The 23,576-nt window shown below is 30.0% G+C and overlaps 1 protein-coding gene across 8 annotated transcripts in view; it reads right to left on the minus strand.

Annotated features, from left to right (window-relative positions):
• LOC145280019 (homeobox protein cut-like 1) overlaps positions 1–23,576 on the minus strand; it is a 971,332-nt gene that overhangs the window by 556,225 nt on the left and 391,531 nt on the right. For 7 of the 8 annotated variants that reach the window (XM_080131683.1, XM_080131692.1, XM_080131675.1 and 4 more), the window contains one exon: positions 17,361–17,487. In XM_080131683.1, coding sequence (XP_079987809.1) covers positions 17,361–17,487 — 127 coding nt within the window. Of the gene's footprint in view, positions 1–17,360; positions 17,542–23,576 lie in introns of all 8 variants that reach the window. The other variant, XM_080131726.1, reaches the window with a different exon arrangement.

The raw sequence follows: 23,576 nt of genomic DNA on the forward strand, positions 1-23,576 counted from the left end.
GCAGCAGGAGAGGGAGATTCATATACCCCTCCTCTCAAGATCTAGGTGTTGATCACTCTTGTAGAAGAGATTGTCATTAATACATAGTTCTTCATAAAATGACTGGATGCTGACAATGCTTAACATAACAAGTATTAACATTCCATGGCTTGTGCCAATAGTATAAGGGATAAGAAGTTCAACAAACAAGTTAGTTAAGTTTTGATCTCAGCTTGTAGTACTTGTTTAAAAAGCTGTGATATAGTAAAACAGTCCATTTGTTGATAACTCTCTACACACACACACACACACACACACACACACACACACACACACACACACACACATATATAAGCTGTATCCGGCCACGCGTTGCTGTGGCTCAGTTTGTTAAAATGGAACACATGTGAAAGTAGAGAAAAGTTTGATTCCTTTTTTCAAGAGAATGTACAAATTATTTTTTTTTTTTAAAAGATGTTAAGAAAATAAAAATACTTCCATCATTAATTATGCAAAAAAAAAAAAATAAAATGTTGATTTAGTGTTTCAATATTATTCTTATAAATTACGATAAAACTTGCTAAGTATGCGCTGTTTCACATTGGAAATGTCGACATTTATAGGTTGTCGGGTACGTTTACAACGAATAAACACTCCAATCTAGTAGATGTATCAGAATTTTTGTAGGAACTTTTGACACCTCTAACACGAAACTGCGAATAAAATATAAAAAACTCGTAATTTCTCTTTTAAAAGTGGGTTGTTTATTTTCTTTATGGATTATACTTCCAAAATAAACTATTAAAGTTTTTTTAAAAGTAATAGAAATGTTTTTTTTATTTTTTAAAAAACAGTAATGAATTTTACGAACTCAATATTTTTCAATTTTTAAACTTTAAAAATCTATCAAAATTTTTCTATTCATTCTATTTTTACGATATTTTCAGGATCAATGTGAAATTTTATGCTCTTTCCAATAAACCGTATATAATATTTTAGACAAACGTGTTTTTTTAAATTCACGCCCCCATTTTCAAGTGTCTATTAAAAAGTAAATAATTAATTTACTCACCAAAGTTTTATATATCACAAATTGAAGAGAAAAGGTCATTAAGTAATATATTCAAATTTAAAACAAAAAAAGTAGTGTTTTTTTAGAAATTTACCTGTAAAGTTCGAAGTTTAAAACCTTTTTTTTTTTAAACCATGTTGTTTATTTTTTCTTTTGTTTTTTTTTTTTATGAAACCTTGGTCCTTGCTCTTTTAATTGAAAACAAAATTAGGGCTTGAATTACATTTTTCGAGTAGTTATAAGCTTGGAAAGACAGGGGTAGAATAATTCACGCCTCCCATTTTGAAATGTCTATTAAGAAGTAAATAATTTATTCACCAAAGTGTTATATATCACAAATTGAAGAGAAAAGGTCAATAAATAATATATTCAAATTTAAAACAAAAAAAGTAGTGTTTTTTAAGTAATTTACCTGTAAAGTTTGAAGTTTAAAACCTTTTTTTTTAAACCATGTTGTTTATTTTTTCTTTTGTTTTTTTTTATGAAACCTTGGTCCTTGCTCTTTTAATTGAAAACAAAATTAGGGCTTGAATTACATTTTTCGAGTAGTTATAAGCTTGGAAAGACAGGGGTAGAATAATTCACGCCTCCCATTTTGAAATGTCTATTAAGAAGTAAATAATTTATTCACCAAAGTGTTATATATCACAAATTGAAGAGAAAAGGTCAATAAATAATATATTCAAATTTAAAACAAAAAAAGTAGTGTTTTTTAGAAATTTACCTGTAAAGTCCGAAGTTAAAACCTTTTTTTTTAAAAAAAACATGTCGTTTGTCTTTTTTTTGTTTTAATGAAACCTCGGTCCTTGCTCCTTTAAGTGGAAAAAAAATTAGGGCTTGAGTTAGATTTTTCGAGGAGTTATAAGCTTGGAAAGACGGGGTGGAATTATTCACTATTTTTCACGAAATTTCTGACAAACCTACCAATCTACCCATGTTAAGAATGGCTTTCGGAATAGACACCCCTACCCTTGCCAGAATACCCGAAAAGCTATAAAAGTAGACGCGTCGAATGTGAACGATGAGTTGGACGTAATGTAAAAATGTACCAAATTTAAAAGGGAACAAAATTCAAATTTCCGTTCCATTTTTACAACCGTAAAGCAGAGCATTCTATGCAAATTTTACCTAACTTACTGCATTAATGCTATTTTTTTTAAGCAAAAAAAAAAAAAAAAAAAAAAAAAAAAATTTAGGTTTGGCTATAAATTCCTAAACTCATTTCACCCTAAATAATTTAGGTGACTGAAATAGGAATCTAATTGAATCTTTAATTTCCTGAATAGTATGCGAGAATTCATTTTTCTTCGAGTTATATCGAATTCATTAATACGGACTTTAGGGGCTTTTTTCGTAATGTTACTGTAAAAATTATTTTTTATTGTTACAAATTACGATGCTTTATTTATATAAAAAAAGCAAAAATAAATTCTTGCGTTTTTTTATTTACTACTGAAAACCATAACTTTAGTAAAGGTATTTTTTGTTTAAACAAAATAAAACATTTTCACTAAGAATTAAGTAAAAATAATTTGTTCATTATATTCTGCGACCATTATTTGAAAAATACTACAATTTTCATTAGAATTTGTTAATTTCCTGATTTTTGGTGAATTTTTAAGTAAAGGGAGGAGTCAAAATGTTTATACACTTTGAGCGTCGGCATTCATTTTGTGTGTACTTACCATTTTTCGATGAATATTTGATAGCAAAGCGACCACGTGTGGTTAATTTAAATCAAATTTCAATCACATGGCTACATTATCAATAATCATGTGATTAAACCCATTGAAAATTTACCGATATTGTAAACACATTCTGTTTACATTAAACCTGTAGTGTTTTTTTAGTGATACAATGTTGGCCACTGAGATTTAAAAAATCCCGCGAGATCAAGAGAAAGAAATCTCCAGAAAATCGCTAGATTTTTAACTTTTATCGTCTGAAATTTTCAAAAATCGCTACCCCCCCCCACTTCATATTTTAACTTCCTACCATAAAAAAATTATAAATATAGTATATTCAATATATAAAATGTTCCGTGTTTTCTCACTATATGTTTCTGGAATTAGCGGTTAGCTCCCCAGAAGGCTTACATATTTTATCAGCTAGTTTTGCCTGTTTTTTTCAGAGAGGGTATTTTTTTTTTTGTAGGAAACAAATCATAAACTCAAACTTTTTATAATAAAAGTTAAATTGAAATATACTGCAAATTAAACATCACAATAATGGTGCAACATTGAAATTAGAAAAATAAAAAACAAAAAAACTTTGTTTTAGCATATTAAAAGTATTTAGGTTGGTAGATAATTAACTTCTACTGTATTGGTATAAGTTTTTTTTTTTTTGCTGTTGTTTCTTGCTTTTTACAATTTTCTACTAAATACTTCTAAATAAAGCAGGGTTGCTTAGATTGTATTTTAAACTAAACTTCGGTGGTTGGAATGCCCCCCCCCCAAAATGTACTTGGAAAAATCGATTTTATAGCGAGATTTAAGAAGGGTTAGCCGAAAAAAGGTGAAAAACAAAACAAATAATCAATAAATAATTGTTACCAAAGGCAATACATGCTACTTTTTTTTACTTACTTGAATGAGTTTATTTTATGTTTTAAAGTATTTTCAAGCGCTTTTCTTTATTTTTTAATCTAAAATTGAGGATGTGTGGGTGCCAAATATCTCCAGATTTTCTAGAATTCCCTGCTAGATTGCAAACGAAATCTCCAGATCTAGCAGGAAAACCGCTAAATTGTAACACTGGTCACGTGACAGGAAGCGGTAATAAATAATTGTCCCTAAATAAAAAAAAATGGCGTATCGATACAAAGAAAACCACTTATTTATCATAGAAAAATTAAGTATAATGTTATAATTAAAAAGAAATATATAAAAACACACATGGATATAGTAAACATATTATACCAAAACGTGGAAGCCATCCGTCCAGTGGTTTTTTAGACTTTTAATTGCGAACGAACCAAGAGTTACATTTTTATATATATATATATATATATATATATATATATACATATTGGCGAAATAGCACTTTTCTTAGCCTAGAATTCCTTAAGTCTTTTGCAAGAAGAAATATAAGACAATCGGAACAAATGTCGGATTTTATATTAAGAGTTTTCCTTCTATACTGTGCTTGAGAATCTAATGTATCCTACATGTTTATCTATAGCTTTATTAAGGCTATTTATTACAGAAAGTCACTTTACAGTCATTTCCTAATTAAGACAAATGGTATTTTCTAATGGTTACTCATCTAAATACCGGTCTAAATCAATGTTGCCTAACTTCAATCAGCTGTTATAACATGAAGTCAGCTGTAAGATTATATATATGTAACTTCATCAAAGAATAAAGCATTTTAGGCAGCTGATAATGATTATATAAGTATTAAGATTGTCCTAATGTATAACTTATATGGATAGTGTAGTGAGTAAGCACAGCAAAATGGTTCAATTTTTATCTCAGCTTGAAGAGATGTGATACAGCAAAACAGTCTGTCTGAGGATCACACACACACACACACACACACACACACAATGAAATTCCAATTTCTTTCACTTATTAAAAGTTAAGTTTTTACCTAACGCAAAATCCCCAATAAATATCCTGGGATGCTGAGTTTAAATTGTCACATATGGCATTTTCGGTAATAATACTGTTGAAAAGGTGTGAATTAACAATTTCCCCATAGTTAAAGAGCAACTTGTGCTTAATAAATCGTATCCAATGAATCATTTTCAATAAGTATTGTGCTTCGGCATCAAATGATGCCTAAAGTGCTGATCTAGGTGTGTCAGAAATTTTGTGAAAAATATTGAATAATTCCACCCCATCTTTCCAAGCTTATAACTCCTCGAAAAATGTAATTCAAGCCTTAATTTCTTTTTCAATTAAAGGAGCAAGGACCAAGGTTTCATTAAAAAAACAAAAACAAACAACATGTTTTTTTTTTAAAAAAAGGTTTTAAACTTTACAGATAAATTTCTAAAAAAACACTACTTTTTTTGTTGTTTTAAATTTGAATATATTATTTATTGATCTTTTATCTTCAATTTTTGATATATAACACTTTGGTGAGTAAATTAATTATTTACTTTTTAATAGACATTTCAAAATGGGAGGCGTGAATTAATTCGACCTCCTGTCTTTCTAAGCTTATATCTACTCGAAAAATGTAATTCAAGCCTTAATTTCTTTTTCAATTAAAGGAGCAAGGACCAAGATTTCATTTAAAAAAAAAAAAGAAAAAACAAACAACGTGGTTTAAAAAAAAAAAGGTTTTAAACTTCGGACTTTAAAGGTAAATTTCTAAAAAACACTACTTTTTTGTTTTAAATTTGAATATATTATTTATTGATCTTTTATCTTAAATTTGTGATATATAAGACTTTGGTGAGTAAATTAATTATTTACATTTTAATAGACACTTGAAAATGGGGGGGGGGGGCGTGAATAAAAAAAAACGTTTGTCTAAAATATATTCGGTTTATTGGAAAGAGCATAAAATTTCACATTGACCCTGAAAATATCGTAAAAATTGAATCAATAGAAAAATTTTGATTTTTAAGTTTAAATATTGAAAAATACTGAGCTCGTAAAATTCAATTTCATTACTGTTTAAAAAAAATATTTCTATTACTTTTAAAACAACTTTTATGGTTTATTTTGGAAGTATAATCCATAAAGAAACCCACTTTTAAAAGAGAAATTACGAGTTTTTTTTATATTTTATTCGCAGTTTCGTGTTAGGGGTGTCAAAAATTCCTACAAACATTCTGATACACCTAGTGCCGATGATCAGCACTGCTGATCTACCGTAAAAGAGAGACCCAACAAAAGCATGCGAAATTTCAACACATAGAGAAAGATCATTCATGTAAATAAAAGCATGTTTTCAGCTGCGAATGTGTCCTACAAGTGTTTGAACAATTCATCGCAATAAAAAGAATGTTCTCATTTCACAGACGAAGGAAAAAGAAAGTTAAGTGTGTTGCTTCCAATCAAACCTCTTATCAAACATAGAGCTGTGAAAAAGAAAACATTTAATGAAACAAAAGTTGCTCGACTTGTCCACTGAAAACTTGTTCAACAAGTTGAGAGAGAGAAATGGCGCTGTCAAAATTCGCACATTTAAATGTTTCTGAATAATTTATTCTCACCCGCATTCGGTGCACATCTATATTTAGCAAATGGCAACATCTATACAACTTTGATAGGGATTGTTTAAGACATAACGATGTACATACGTGTGTGTGTGTGTGTGTGTGTGTGTGTGTGTGTGTGTGTGTGTGTGTGTGTGTGTGTGTGTGTGTGTGTGTGTGTATAATTAGGTTATCAAAGAAAGAGTATATCTTTAATAAAATATAAAGCAAAACTCACGAAGATAGGAAAAGCTCAACACCATTAAGAGGAGTAATTGAATAAATAAAAGATGAAGAATAAAGTTATAGTTTATTATACCATCAGAACAATAAAGAAAAGTAAAAGGGGAAAAAACTACTTTAGACCATGACATTTTGAAGCTAAATGCTTCTCATTAGAAGAGAAGGGCCAGAATTATACAAAATAAGATATAAACTAACTGGAAATGAAAATTAAGGCATAAGATATTAAGATATATCAAAAGAAGATATAAAGTAAAGGAAAACCATTCAAAAATTGAAAACTATAAACTATAACTAGGAGAAGGAAGGTGTTAAATCTGTGTGAAAAGGAGTGTTGTTTGTTTTACAATGCACACCGATATAAAAATGTGGCCAAAAATCAAATATACAACAAATAAATGTTATTAAAGGTAAGATAAGTTACTTTATCTGAAAAGGTTTTCGTGATTTTACTCACTTTAAAACGTTTATTCGGTCCAAAAACAGAAGTATTACGTGATATTACTGTCACGTGAGAATAATAAAAATGGCCGCGAATTGATACCTAAATACTTGAAGTAGCGATAATTACTTAAAAATAAAACAAAATACTGTTAGAAACCCACCCAAAAATCTTACCGTGACATCTATTGGATGGGTTTCTAACAGTATTTTGTTTTATTTTTGAATTATTATCAAGATTTCAACTATTTAGGTATCAATTTGCGGCAATTTTTATTGTCCTCGCATAATGCTAGACACTATTTGTTTTTCGGACCGAATAAATGTTTTAATACAAGTATAAAAAAACTTATTCAGTTAGAGTAACTTGTGTTGCCTTTGATTACATTTATTTGTTATATAATTTTTGTATTGACCACTTTTTCATCCCAATGTATCTGTATCTTGCAAATCAAACCATAAAGAAAATCAATTCAATTATAATACAAGCCCCCAACCCTGCCATCGCTTATCTGCCGCTTCCAATAAAACATTAAGATGTCCATAAACACAATAGATGACACCAAATAATGGTGACGACTTTCATTTACAGAAGTCGCTAGCACGCAGATCAAATAACTGACTAATACTACACAACGATTGACAATGGAATCACAACAATCAAAAAAGAAAAAAAATTCTACATTTACAACAAAACGAAACAAAAATAACTTATGTAGCAACCTTGGAAGTATTTTCTTTGTTTTTACCATGAATACAAGTTTAATCTTAAATGTAATCAAGTCAGTTGAACGAAGCTATAAAAAAAGATTAACACTGGTAACTACATATAAAGTCGTAATTCCTGTTTGTTATGTTCATAAACTATTCCTTGTGTTTTGAAGACAGACCTCCAAATCTCCATATATAAATTATTTTTAAAATCAAATTTGATGTTAAAACATTTTTTCCAATAAATAAAAACAATATAACTCAATATTTCAGTCAACGCCGACCTTCTTTAGTTATAGACATTTTGTTTTAATGATAGATTTCTCCTGGTGTCAAGTGGAGATGGTTATTACACTCTCTCTCTCTCTCTCTCTCTCTCTCTCTCTCACACACACACACACACACACACACACACACACACACACAGCGAGACAGACAGACAGACAGACAGAGAGATTCACGCTGTGTAATCAATATTTGTACATTTAAAAGCACCGTAAATTGAAAATATAAGAAATCCTTTTAAAACCAAATTCGATATTATGAAATTATATTATCAAGAATACCGGGCTAAATATATTTCATTTTAATGAGGCGACGGATACATTTTGCGTCAAATTGCCATAAAAAGAAAAAATTATTTTGCTTTATTCATGACATTATAAAAGGACAACATAGGATATCAAAAGACTTTTTCCTCCCCAGAAAACACCGGGGATACTTCAGAGGGCGTTAAGGACTCTAAATTTATCAAAGACTATTTCGATAATATTTATTTTACCTTTTTTTTTTTTTTTTTTATTTTAATATTTTTATAATATTCAATTTTTGAAAAAAAAAAAAAAAAAAAAAGACGTGCAAATGCATAAATGTTATTGTACATTAGTATGTACAATAACATTTATGCATTTGCACGTCTTTTTTCAAAAATTGAATATTATAAAAATATTAAAATAAAAAAAAATAAACAAAAGACGTGCAAATGCATAAATGTTATTGTACATTAGTATGTACAATAACATTTATGCATTTGCACGTCTTTTTTTTTCAAAAAGTGATTATAAAAATATTAAAATGAAAAAAAAAAAACAAAAGGGAAATGTTTACTTTAACTACAACAAAACACCGACCAATAAGATTTGTTTTCGGGGTCGCTGACAACGAATCTGATATTCAAACCCGTCGGAAATTTACCGTTTGCATGGTATTAACCCCGGAACCCTCGCACTATTTTGTGCCAACTCGCCGCCATCGTTTATGCTATTCTTACATGATACGTTCGCGCATGGACGCGCGTAGTAAGGTGACTTGTCACATGGCGGAAGAAGTTTTTAGCAGACATTTGAAATAACAAGGAAGTTTTCAAAAACAACAAAATATGGTTCATTTTTTCTGTGTTACGTAGTTTTTTATGCTTTTTAATTGATCTACAAAAAATTAAGTTTTCATCAAAACTAAGTAACAGAAAAAATGAACCCCGAAAACCTATAAAAAACAAATTTTATTGGTCGGTGTTCTGTTGTAAAGTAAACATTTACCAAAAAAAAAAAATAATAATAATATGGGGTTATTGGGCTGGGGGTAAAAGGATATGGGGTTTCTTATTCGGTCCCAAGAAACGCCAGGTTTTTATCTGTAATAAACTAAAAATGTATATATGAAAAATATTGGTAAATTTTTAGTTGATTTCCACCTTCACATTTTCCAAAAAAAACCGCGTGCTTGTGCGTACAACAATGGCCACCACACGCGGACATCGTTTTCAGCATAATCGAAAAGCTCTAAAGCTCGTCGTTTTAAAGGAAAATGTTAAGATAAAAAAGTAAAAGTTTGCCAAAATATTTAAAAAAAAAGAAAAAGAAAAAGAAAAAAAAATCTTTGTAAAACAAAACGAATTGACAATTGAATTTAAGAAATAATCTCCCGAAAATACGAGAAATCTCAGTCAATAATTATTGTCTGCTTATACAATAAAGATAGAATAAAATAAAAAAAATAATAATAATAAAAGTGATGACAAGTAACACAGGAAACGTTCCGCAATGAGCGAGAAAGGGATGGGGAGCGAGGAGATATAGAAATGTAAACCGAGAGGAGGAAGCGAAAAAGTTGCATAAATCTAAAACGAATAAGAAAAAAATAAAACTAAATTGTCTGGAGACCATAAATAAAAATATATAAAATCAGTATGTTTTACACTACGCAAAAGTTAAATTAGATTTAGAGACAGAAAGATCAACTTAGTTATGAAACCATTAATAATCATTTTAATGAATAGTTTAAACATTCTTTACAACGACAATGTTGAGTCAATTCTTACTTCAGTCACCTAAATTACTTAGAACGAAATGGGTTTCGAACATTACTTCTAAAATAACTTTTAAGCTTTTACTTAATTCATGTTCTAGAGGGAAATAACATTAAGCACTAACAAGTTCATCGTACACTGAAACACCGGAATTAATGAAGTCAGAAATTTTAAACATGTTGAAGATAAGGTTAACTAAGGAATAACGATAACTCGAGTTTCTTACGATGTAAACTGGAGTTATCATACTTCTTTCGTTAACCCCTTTTCCCGATTTGTTTATAAAAATTACACCACCACACCCCTGTACGATGCAATATACTATAACGTAGGCTTAGGTTTTGAACCATTTTTTTTTTTTTTTTTTAGTTTAACCTTTCAAACTTATGTTTATAAAGTTTGGAAATTTTAATATGACAATTGTTTTATGCATACATTAATTTAATTATTAGCCAACGTGAGATAAAACACTTCATATTATTAGGTTGATGAGAAAGTTCTTGCGGAATTAATTCGGATTCCAAATTAAATATTTTCAAATAAGTTTTCGTTATAATACCTATACTTTATATATCATTTTAAAGGGCGTTTTTCGCTCTATCGCTTAAATTACAATCGTTTTAAAATAATTATGTCGTTTTTTTTTTCAGAACGTTAAATACAAAATGGAAAAAAAAAAAATTCGCACAATTTTATTATTTCAATGCAAGCTAGGCCGAAAAGCTGTTGAAACAGCTCGCGATAGCAACGTAGCTACAAAACGCACAGCACAATGGTGGTTTAAGAAATTTCGTGGCGGCAAGATGATGAGTAGTGGAGTGGTCGGCCATCGGATTTTGACAACGATCAATTAAGAGCCATAGTCGAAGCCAATCTACGCACAAGCACGAGCACGACTGCTTCTGAATTAGGCGTAAACTATACGACGATTTCCAACCACTCGAGAGAGATTAGAAAGGCAAAAAACTTGAGAAATTGAATTGCACGATAACCAAAAGAAACATAGTTATGAAGTGTCATCTACTTTTCTCGACCAGGTCGTGAGATAAAAAGTATGTTTTTTACGACAATCGGCGACGCTCGGCTCAGTGGGCCGATACTTCCCGAAGCCAGAGTTACACGAAGACAGTTGACCAGTCTGCGACCGGTCTCATCCATTAGTTTTTTGTAGGTACAGGCAAAAATGGACGAATAAAGAAAGATAGGGGACATAGTTTTGAAAGGCGATTTATTATTTTTTTCTTTTTTTTTTTTTGTAGATTTACGACTACTTTTTGATTGTATTTGAAAGATTAAAGACGAAAGTCAATTTCTAAAAGAAAAAAATATTTGTACATGTGAAAAAATAGTTATGAAAAATGTTTTCACGGCGAACTAACCAATTCAGCTAAATTTTGAAGTTAAATAAATTCATTGTAAAAAATCCTTTGAAAGATAAATATTAGTTTTCTGGGTAAATATAATACTAAATAATAGATAATTAGTAAAATACTAAGATATTGAATTAAATAAAAAAATAAATAAAATAAATAAAAAACACACACACACAAACACTGTGTTTCTACAAAAAATAGCTTAATTAGCTCCCAAAAGCGAGAGATTATCGCTTCGCAGAATGTCAACAAAACTAAAGTCTATAAAGATGGCTTATACCGTACGGAAGCCCAAAATCTCAGACAGTCGACAGGCTGTCTGAAAATGACGTCAAGTAGTTAAACGGAGAGGGGGGGCTGGTTTTCTTCTCCCTCCCCCCAGCCGTGCATCCGTACATTCCTATCGTAAACGTTTGTATTATGTTTACCATTTTTAATTTAATTATTTTTTTATGTTCCTGTTTTTAAATTAAACATTTTTTTTTCAAGATTATATAAAAATTATGTTATGCCAAAAGTTTCCCATTCATGCAAGGAAAATATTAGAAAACATAAAATTACACATAAAAATTATGCGAACCCTGTAATTAAAAAAAAAAAAGTAGAAATATGTTTTGCAATTATAATTTTTTGTGTGAAAATATGAAATAAACAATGCTTAATTCAATAATAATACTATCGGTAGTTCGAGAAATTAATTTTTTTTCGAGTTATATCGAATTAATTAATACGGACCTTTTTCGTAATGTTCCTGTCTAATAATTGTTTTCAATTGGTATAATTTACGATGCTTTATTTTCATTGAAAAAAAAAAAAAAAAAAAAAAAAGAAGCAAAATTAAATTCATTCATTTAAATTTTTTTTTTTTTTACTACTGAAAACCATAACTTTAGTAAAGGTATTTTTTGTTGAAACAAAATAATACATTTTCACTAAGATGTAAATAAAAATAATGAGTTCATTATATTCCATGATCATTATTTCATAAATACTGAAAACTTCATTAAAATTGGTTAATTTCCTGATGTTTGGTGGATTTTTAAGTAAAGAGAGGGGTCAAAATGTTTATTCATTTTCCACGTACCTAGTAGATATTGAATGCACGTAACGAGTAGATATTGAATGCAGGCAAAACCATTACGACAGAGAAGTACTATCAACAAATGGATAAAATGCATCAGAAACTTCAACACTCAGCATTAGTCAACAGAAAAGGCCCAATTCTCCTCCACAACAATGCTCGACCACACGTTGCTAAACCGATTCTGCAAAAGTTGAACGAATTGAGCTACGAAACTATCTCATCCGCCATGTACTCCAGATCTATCACCTACCAACTACCACTTTTTCAAGTATCTCGACAACTTTCTGTATGATAAATGCTTCAAAAACTTAAGCGATGTTAACAATGTTTTCAGCGATTCCATCGCCACCAAAACACAAGATTTTTACGTTACTGGCATAAATAAACTTGTTTTATATTAGCAAAAGTTTGTTGATTCTGATGGTACTTATTTCGATCAATAAATTTTTATTCGAGCCGAGATATGTTCATCTGAATTTATAAGTTAAAACCCGCAAGAACTTTCTGATAGTTTAGTCTCGTTTTTAATAAAAAAAAAAAAAACAACAAAAAAAAAAAAAAAACACATTTGGAAGTTCCTATTTACTTGTCTCTCTACGAGGGCAGAGTTTAAACAGAAAATCGGCTTTCTGTTTGAAAATTCAGCTCCCCAGAGAGGGGCAGGGGCATCTTTAATTTGTACAAAAATAAAAATTCTACACTTTGATCGTTTGGGTGTTAGTATTTACTCCCACTCCCACCCACCGACTACCATCCACGGAAGGATATAACAAGATCAGGATTGAAAAGCCAGCCTCCAAAAGGCAAAGTACTCTGACCTACAAAAACTGCCTGGGCAGCCCATTCGGATTCTTCGGTAGAAGCGTCTCAGGCGATTAGGATTAACTAACCCTTCCCAGAGAGAGAGGATAAAACCTGGGAGGATGAACCGTCTAGAGCTGCACAGAATCATAATCTCAACCCGACAGAAAAAGGTCACTTTACTCAAATAGTCCACATTCTGTGGGACTAATTGTCGAGAACGTATCCTCAATTTGATATAGGAGTTATGAAAAACAAACAAAAAAAAAAAAAGTGAGTTTTTTTTTTCTTTTTACCTTAAAAATTGATGACTTTTATAGATTTTCGGGTCTAAATTTGGGGCAGACAAGTCATTTTCTAGATATTAAGGCATTTTTCCCATTTCTTACTTAATAAATGTCAGTGGTGTTACTGTTCGCCATTCTTAACATGGGGAGGAGGGATGTTTGTAACATATGCGCATAAGTAGCAGAGTCAAAAAAAAAAAACGCCATTAAAAATGCGTGATAAAAAATTGAATAATTCGACCTATCTTTTAAAAAATGTAAAAATCGAAGTGTCGAAAATTCCCAAAAAATTCTGATACACCTAGTGCAATAGTACTTGTTCAGTAGGTAAAAAACATGGTCTCCAGTAGGTGCCTCAGAATTTTGAAGAAATTTTTGACACCCCTCACACAAAACTGCGAATAAAATATAAAAAAAAAAACTCGTAATTTCTCTTTTTAAAGTGGGTTGTTTATTTTCTTTATGGAATATACTTCCAAAATAAACTATTAAAGTTGTTTAAAAAATAATAGAAATATTATTTTTTATTTTTTAAAAAACAGTGTTTACAAAGTGCCGGCACGCCTTCATGCAGCCATTTTTTTTTTTTTTACGTAATGAAATCAATTGAATTTTACGAGTTAAATATTTTTCAATTTTTAAACTTTAAAAATCTATCAAAATTTTTCTATTGGTTCAATTTTTATGATATTTTTCAGGGTCGATGTGAAATTTTATGCTCTTTCCAATAAGCTAAATATAATATTTTGGGCAAACGTTCTTTTTTTAATTCACCCCCCTCCATTTTCAAAGGTCTATTAAAATTTTAATAATTTATGTACCAAAGTTTTATATATCATAAATTGAAGCTAAAAGATTAATAAATAAAATATTCTAATTTAAAAAAAAAAAAAAAAAAAAATAGTTTTTTGGAAATTTACCTGTAAAGTCCAAAATGTAAAACCTTTTTTTTTTAAACCACGTTGAATTTTTTTTTTTTTTTTTGTGGAAGCTTATGTTATGTTTAGAATGTCAAGTAAATATGGGATGCTTACAACAATTTTTTTCTATTTCATTCATTGTTTTCTTTTTATAGATAATAAAAAAGAAATTCAGTCGATAAAGAAGTATTAAAATATATCAATCAAAAACTCATATATTTCATTAAGAGAATAAAAAAATCGGTCAACTGTTTTTTTTTTATTTAACAATAAAAGCTTGAGTGAATATGTTCGGTTTTTAAGTACGGAGGACCGAAATACTAAATTTGGTTTACAGCACACATTAAAAAGACATAAATTATGTCCTTTCAAGGCGCCGGAATATAAAGGCCAATAAAATCAGACTTGTCTCCCTTTATTTGAACAGTTAAAAAAAAAAAATGTGAGTTCACGTTTGTTTTTAATCCTTGTTTAAAAAAGTATTTTATTCAAAAAAGACATGGAATATAAGTATAAATATGGATAAATTCTTAACAATGAACAATTGAACTACTCATCGAATACTAGTCTTTATAGGTAAGTAATTTTTGGAATTTATATATATATTTTTTATAATCGAAGGAAGTAAAATTTCGTTGTTTTTTTTTTTTAAATCTTTTTTAAGGAAAACCGATTTAAAAAAAAAATATTGCATAATTTGCTATTAAACTTATTTTTTTAAATTTTGGTCTTCTTTAATTAAAAAAGAAATGAGGGTTTGAATTACATTTTTCAAGAAAGCTTCGAAAGACAGTAAGTCTAAATATTCCAATGTTTACTGCGAATTTTTACGGACGATTTTTAGGTCTCCAATGAAAACATATTGCATTACATTGGATAATAAAGAAAATATCCAGAAAATTACTTGTCTGCCCCAAATTTAAATTTGATATTCGTTTTCAGCATACCCGAAAAACTACATAATTCGTCAATTTAACGGTAAATGATGAGGTGGAAAGAAAGTAAAAAACAAAGAAAATACCCTCTCTCTCTCTCTCTCTCTAAAAAAATGCACTTAAATAATTAAGCTAGTAAATTATCCACTTTAAGAAAGAAAGTAAAAAGAAAAAGTATCACTTCAATTCATATAAATAAATGCAAAATGTTATTAAAGGTTACAAGCATGCGAAAATCAGTGCGTGTGATGACAATTATTTGAACTTTAATTTACAATTAAGAAAAATGGGAACTTTCATTTTTTAAACATGTCGAAAATGAAAATAGGGAAAATAACAGAAATTTGAAACTGGAGTTTTAAATGTACAATTTAGAAAAATTTTTTAAAAGTATCCGATCAATCAATCCGATGACAGGAAAAAAATTTTTAATCGATAAACGTTACATTGACGATTTACATTATTTTAAAAGAAATTGTGAAATTAGTTCAAAAACAATTTATTTTGTTTTATCTGACTCATTTATAAAGTATTTGCGTAAAAATAAATAATTTTAAATTGCATGAATACCGGGCGCCTTTTTACTTTACCTACAATCAATACTTGGCCTTCGGGACAAGATCAAAATGTAGTATCTGTTCTTCAGATGCTGCACTTCTATTTCTTGTTCTCTTTCGGTGGAGGAGAAATCCTTCACGACTGAGACAATTTTTATTTTTGTACCTTTTCTCCACGTTAAAAAACGACCCTGGTGTCTAACTGTCCCGTGGGGAGGCATAGTAAATAGGTACAATCAATAATTACGGAACTTAAAATGAATATAGAAAATAAGTAATGTTCCAACGGTATTTCCTTCAGAATAATTTGTTGTCAATAGTAACGTTTACTAAAAACATCTACAAGTTTTCATACGTTTCTCAGAAAAAAAAAAAAAAAAAAGAAAAAAAAGGAACATAAAATATATAAATACAAAAATATTTCAAGAGATAATACAAAGAAAAGGAAAATGAGAGAGAGAGACAGACAGACAGAGATTGATTACCTCTCTATCCCGACAGAGGCAGCAATAGCACTCCTCGGATGTCTAATTCCATAAGGAAGTCTGAAATCCAAGCAACGACGGCAGTTTTCCCGTGTAAAGTTAATCTATTTCAGACAATGGTTTAGATTTAGCCATTGAGAGTTTCGTGATTGAAAGCGTTCATGTCATACGAAAGAAGGGAAAAATAAGTCATAACAACGCGGCGGAGGCGACCCGCTTTCAAATTTAAATGAAGAAGGGAGGGGGGACTGAACGGGGAGAGGGGAAATGAACGTAGCGGAGATGGGGAACAAGAAATTAAAAGTTGTCGGTTGTTTTCGCTTGCGTTTTTGTCTCTGAGGGATTAAAAATAGTGGATAGTACCAACCGAAAACAATCAAGAAAATTTAAGAAAGAGGCGAACATGTGATGTTATCCATATTCCATATCAGCCAAGAGAAGAGTTTGCGCGTTTGCGCTCGTAGTTAGCGGAAAGAGAAAAAAACAACAAAAAAAAACAACAGTAATAAAGTTTTTTAAAGTTTGCTGATTAATAGAAAAAAAAAAGTCATGCATTTTGAACAGAGGGGCAGTATCTGATCATTATGGTATTATTAATACATGAAGACAGGGAGTTATGTGGTGTGGCCCTTTCTTGATAAGGCAGAGGGGATGGGGGTCCATCGGAGCAGCGTTACTTTATATAGGACTTCCTTTGTAGGTTAGCCTAAGTTGGCGTCAGCAGGCAGGGAGAGAGGGCTAGCCAAGTCATATTTCTAATTATTGGAATAGAAAGAAAAGAAAGAAAAAAAAAAAACAATACATTTATTGGAAAATAAAGAAAGAAAAGGAATAGGGGAGGTATTACATTGGAAGGAGGGGGTGGGTGATGAAAAAGTGTAAAAGGGATATTGAGAGAGTAAAAGAGGGAGAAAATGATCGAACATAAACAAGATGGAAAGACAGAAGAAGAAGAAGAAGAAGAAGAAGAAGAAGAAGAAGAAAGTATATATAAAATCGTTTTTCTTACCTGGCATATCAATAAGTTTCTTATAGACCGACAAGAAGGCTGCCTCGGCCGCCTTACTTCGCTTCGAAAGGGCATCCACTTCAGCCTGGAAACTCCGCAACAAGGGGCCAACAACTTTGCGAATCTCCTACAAACACACACGCACACATGAGGTTTATATTAAGAGTCTGCAGTTATTTTACTAAAATAAAAGAAGCGAAGAAGAATGGAGATGCATCAAAGTTGAGTGATGTAATTTGCTAAAGGAGAGAGAAAGAAAGAGAGAGAGAGAGAGAGAGAGCGCAAGGCTAAAGTAGACAGAGTGGGGAGACAGAGGAAGAAAATAAGTTCAACTTGATGGGAGGGTTTAAGTGATTTCTCACAGCCGTTAAGATTTATACAAGAGAAAATCTTCAATCAAACTGCTGGGATTTCAATAATGTATCATTGGCTTAACATTTTATGTGTGTCGCCATCCTTTTCTTCTTCCTAAATATGTGAGGGTAAAAAAAACAATATGGATGGATGAAGAAGAAGAGGAGGAAGTTAGTCTCCTTTCTGGTATCACAGAGCGCACAGGAACTAATCAAAAAGAGAACTAATAAAATAAAGCAGGATGGGGAAAATGGCATATCAAACGAGTTCTTTAAAAGAAAAAAGAAAAAGTGGGAGTGAACAAGAAGCCAGTCTTCTTTTAAAGCTAGCTGAGCAAGCAATAAATATGTCTAGCTAAAAAGACCAAATAAATTAGAACAACTTCGGTTAATAATAGAATCAAAGAAGTTGTGTTATATCATCACACACTGTTGAAAAACTTTTTCTCTTTCAAATTTATGTTACGATTGTTGTTGAGATTCTAAGACTCGATTACATAATCAGATCGAAGTTGCCAATATATCGATATAATCAAAGTTTATTAATTATAAGATAATTATTTTTTTTTACTTTTAATCAATAAATCGACCATTTGAAAAGGAAATTAACCGTGAATTTCATCGAATCAACATAATTCCAGATATGTAATTTATTGAATAAAATGGTAAATGTTGAAAGCTAAATTGTTTTATTTGATGATTTTAATTGTTCCTATTCGATGAAAATGAATTTAGTATTGGCTGTTTAGTTGGAAGAAGAAGGTGGGGAGTAGATTTGAAGAAAGAAGGAAAATTTATCTAAATTGAAATGGCAAAAAAGGTTTGAAATAAAATAAATAAACAAACATACGGAAACAAATAAAACAATCAAATCCATCCAATTTTCATAAAACAAAATAAACAGTTGTAAAAAAAATAATAATTGTTTGACTGTAAGGTTTGTAGGTACCTCCAACGCGCGCCACAGTTTAATCCCCCCCCTATATGTAACACGATGCAATTGCAACTTAATTTATTATCATTCTAACTTTTTTACAATTTAATATAAAAAGCTTCAAATAAACTACTAATATTTTTAAAAAATTTTACAACATACAAAAATAATGAAAATGCGAGACAAAAATCGTGTTTACATTATCGACGCTTTAAAACAACGTTCCTATGTAGTGACGTTTTTTAAGCCGTTCACACACCCATGTTTTAAAAATCTAGTAAAAATCAAATAACAATCTTATTCTCCTGAAATTTTAGATATTCAATCATTATTAAATAAACTTAAATATTAAAAGTAGGTTTCGATAAATATATTAACGGAAATATATTTTTTAGGTGTTCTATTCCACCCCCCTATATTTCATGGTCCGAAAACTAAGCAAAATAAATTTGGGTTGATAAAAGTTTCAACATTTTTTAAAGCTGAATAGATCAAATAATTAAAAAATAGTCATATATCCATATCATATATATATATATATATATATATATATATATATATATATATATATATATATATATATATATATATATATATATATATATATATATAAAATGACGTTATTTATTTCACTTACCTCAAAGTTGTAAATAAAATTGGATATAAATTCAATATTATGTTAAAAAGAAATTAAATATGTTAAAATTAATTATGTTAAAAAAAAACACTTTCTGGATAATTTTTTCTCGGTAAAATAATTATTCGAATTAAAAAAAAAAAACAATTCTAAAAAGTAATTATTTTTAAAAAGCTTTAAATAATATTAAATTCAAATATTACGTGATATGAAGTTTAAATGGATTTTTTATATCAGGCTTCCAATAATGAAAAAAAAATATTCATATAAAAGAACTATTGAGATAATAAAAATTCATATAAAAGACTATTGAGATAATAAAAATTGTAAATCCAAAATCAACCTTAAAAAAATTCGTTTGGATTTTATTATTTAAATTGATAGAGGGTGGTCCATGTTTGGTGATTTTTTTCAAACCTGTACGGAGGCTTGTAAAGAACATTATTTTTAAATACACGTGTCAACAGAATACGTTAAAATTAATTTTATTTTATTAACTCTAGTCTGTGTAATTCGTTAATAAAAATGTATTTGTTTTACAAAAGGTAAGTTTTATATTATCTTTTATCCCTAAATTATATTTTTTATCAAAAAAAAAAAAAAAAAAAAAAAAAAAACGTTACTCCATTAATAATTATAACGCGAATGCTTATCCATAGAAATTAACACAAACACACGAAATGATGACGTCGCTATAAAAATGTGTACTACTGACGTTTTACCCATCGCCATGGAGGTACCTAAAGGTTTGTTTTACAATCCCCAGAGATACGAAAAAGTGGTCAAAAATCAAATATATAACAAATAAATGTTATCAAAGGCAAGATAAATTACGCTTCTACCTATTTGAAAAAGCTTTTAGTGGTTTTACTCACTTTAAAACGTGTAATCGGTTCGAAAATCATACAATGTTTATCAATAGGCACGAACAAGAAAAATAGCGGCGAGCTGACCTAAAAAAGTATACAAAATACTGTTAAAACCCCACCGAATACATAGTATTTGTATAATTTTTTTTAGTTTTAACTCATTTTCCAAACGCCGGAACTTTCTAAGACACCCCCCCCCCCCACACACACACACCAGACATGCTTCAAACTAAATCAATTTGTTATCAAAACAATGTTTTGTCTTATTTTTAGTTCATTTGTGGGTTCGTATAGTATTCACCAAAATGTTGGATAAAATCGATTTTTTTTTTTTGTACTGAAATAATATTCTAATTTACTTTGGAAAATGTTGAGAATCTAACAATAATTAAATGTGGACATTGTCTTTTTTCCTTGTTTTTTATTCCCGTGCACCAAAAATATTTTTTTCATTTTTTAACAAAAAACTTTCAACAGGTAGTCTTCCATATTAGTGGTTAAAATGATTGGCATTAGTTAAAAACAATTTGTGTAAATAGTTCTGTGTTGTTTGTGGAGACGTACACTAAAATTTGTTCTTTGTTGTGTTTTTTGGGATTCTTAGTTGGTCTATTGGAATTTTTTCAGCCAGTTCAATACCTTTTTGTATTAGTGGTAGTGGATATCCTCTTTTCCGCAGGGTTATTTGTAGTTCATTCAGTCTAGTCAAACTATTACACAGATAACAAAAAACCTTATCCTCCTCAATCAGAACGACAAACTAAAAAACATACTTAAAACAACAAAAATAATAAAAAGCAAACGCCAACCCAAAAACCTAAAACACATCCTAACTTCCTCAAAACTCGTTCCACACACTACAAAAGGGGTTACAAAATGCAAAAAACCGCGATGTGGAGTATGTGACATAATAACAGAAGGTAACACATACACATTCAAAAACCCAACACAAACATTCAAAATAAAAAAGGATCTAAATTGCACCGCCAGAAATGTAGTTTATGCACTAAGATGCACAGCATGCAATAAATCCTACATAGGCGCCACCAAAAATTTCAGCAATAGAGTGGTCTTACATAAGAGCAACATCAAACTTGCAGATAACAGACACCTCTATGTTTCAAAACATGTACATACATGCAGTGGAAATAGCTTTAAGATAATGCCAATCTTCCAAACAGACAATTATTTCTATTTACTTACACAGGAAAAAAATTTCATAACAAGATTCACTCCCGAACTAAACAGAGCTTAATATCAACACACAAAAACATGAAATGCAAGGCACACTCGCATGCACATACATATACATATACACACCCACACATAAATCAGAACAGACACATTAAAACACACACACCCGCATGCATACAGCCACACACAGGCATAACACCCCTGTCTCTAATACAACACATTGAACAATACTTAACCGAAACCAACAACACTAGGAAACACCTAGAACCATAGTGTAATATCTGTTCCAACACCTTGCTCCCCTCTCAGTCAGTGGAGGAGAAATCCTTCATGACTGAGATAACTTCACCCCTTCTATCATCCCTCCTCCCATACCTATACTCCTCCAAGCAGCCCCTCTCCTCTGGGGAACGAGATCTTCCCCGCACTAAGAACCGTTCCTGGGTCTGGCCACACCCACATGGGGGGACAAATAAATAGAAACATTAAAAAATCCCCTACGTATATTTATTAATACACCTCTTTACCTAAACAAACATAATATTAAGAATACCTGAACAGTCTAAGACTGAAACGAAAAATCACAATACTAAAATCTAAGAATCTAAAAAATAAATATCAAAATTGAATGAAAAAACCACTACCCTTACTTCAGAGGAGCTGCCATCCTCCTACCACACACACATTAGTAACGATCTTGAATCACAGTTACCTAGGGAAGCAAATAACTTTATAATACTATAAAACAGAACATACATTCTTCAAACCAATAAAAGAAAACACACACACTCACACACATCCTACCCTATGCACCCAGTTGACCAAGTACCAACGGCACCCTCAAGTAAGAGTAAAAAAAGGAAAAAAATGAGAAAAAACAAAGAAAGATAAACAGAAACACAAGCAGAGAGAGAAACATAAGACATCAGTTCGGCCCAATGAACCAGTGATAAAAATTGGACATACGAATGAAAAGTAGAATCGTGTACACATGTTTCCACTTCTCGGAACATTTCAAATGAACTACAAAAATTTTCTTTTCATTTTTAACAGGTCTTGATTATATTCTAATCATTTTAAATATTTTCTGAAGAGGACGCTTCATAGAACGTCTGAAACGGCGTTAAAAACAATTTCAATGATTTAAAAACATAATTACATAATTTTCAATGAAAAACCAAAACACGGAATAATAAAATAATGTTAAAAAATACACATTGTTGGTGACCACCCCCTTATTTATACATCTTTCTCTCGTTGGAATTTCTTAACCCATTTTATATAAATTTAAATATATATATATATATATATATATATATATATATGTGGTGCTAATGCACTTACTGATCTGCGCTATTTTTTAAATCGTATTTCCAAGTTTAATTAAAGTTTTATAATATGTTTTTTTTATTCAATTGTACGGTTAAAGTACAGAATAGGTACAAAACACCCCCTCCCCATGTTAAGAATGGCTTTTTAAATAATAACGTTATTATTTCAGCACGGATCAATAAGTGCAGGAGTACTTATATATATATTAACAAAAAAATATTCTGGCGATTCTACACTATCAGAACGAAATTTCGGAAATCGTAATACTGAATTTCATATAAAAACAATGCTATTTACGTATTCCTCATATTTAAGATGACGATATACAAAAATCACGAAAATCGATAAGGTAGAAAATTATCAAAGAAAATAAAAAAAGTAGAATTTGATGAAAACGGTTATAAAACACAGGAGAGTTCAAAAGGGAGGTAAGTTTCCATTTTGATTTACACAGAATGGCCAAAATTTTTGACCTAACACAAATCAACTTATTTTGTTTAATGATTCAGTAATATTCGAGTAATTGCGACTGCATAATTTGGAAGCTACTATTGTAACTTATTAGAATTGACAAAGAAAATCAGTTGAAACCATTATTTTTTATCTGCAAACTCCATTTATCGACTACAAAATCTCGTCCTAATTCTGTAAAAGTGACTAATTTTCTGTTTCAATTTATTTTATAAAAACAAGATGACAACTTTTCACCAGCTAACACAAAAAATTGTTTGTTTTTTTAATAATTCAATAATATTCAGGTAATTTCGATTGATATAACATTGTAATTTATTAGAATTGACAAAAAAATCAGTAGAAACCATTGTTTTTTTTTTAATCTGAAATCTCCATTTATCGACTACAAAATTTTGTTCTAATAGTGTAGAAACGCCAATATTC

Source organism: Euprymna scolopes, chromosome 1 (assembly GCF_053919585.1).
Source record: "Euprymna scolopes isolate OS-2025 chromosome 1, ASM5391958v1, whole genome shotgun sequence".
Classification (NCBI taxonomy): Eukaryota; Metazoa; Mollusca; class Cephalopoda; order Sepiida; family Sepiolidae; genus Euprymna; species Euprymna scolopes.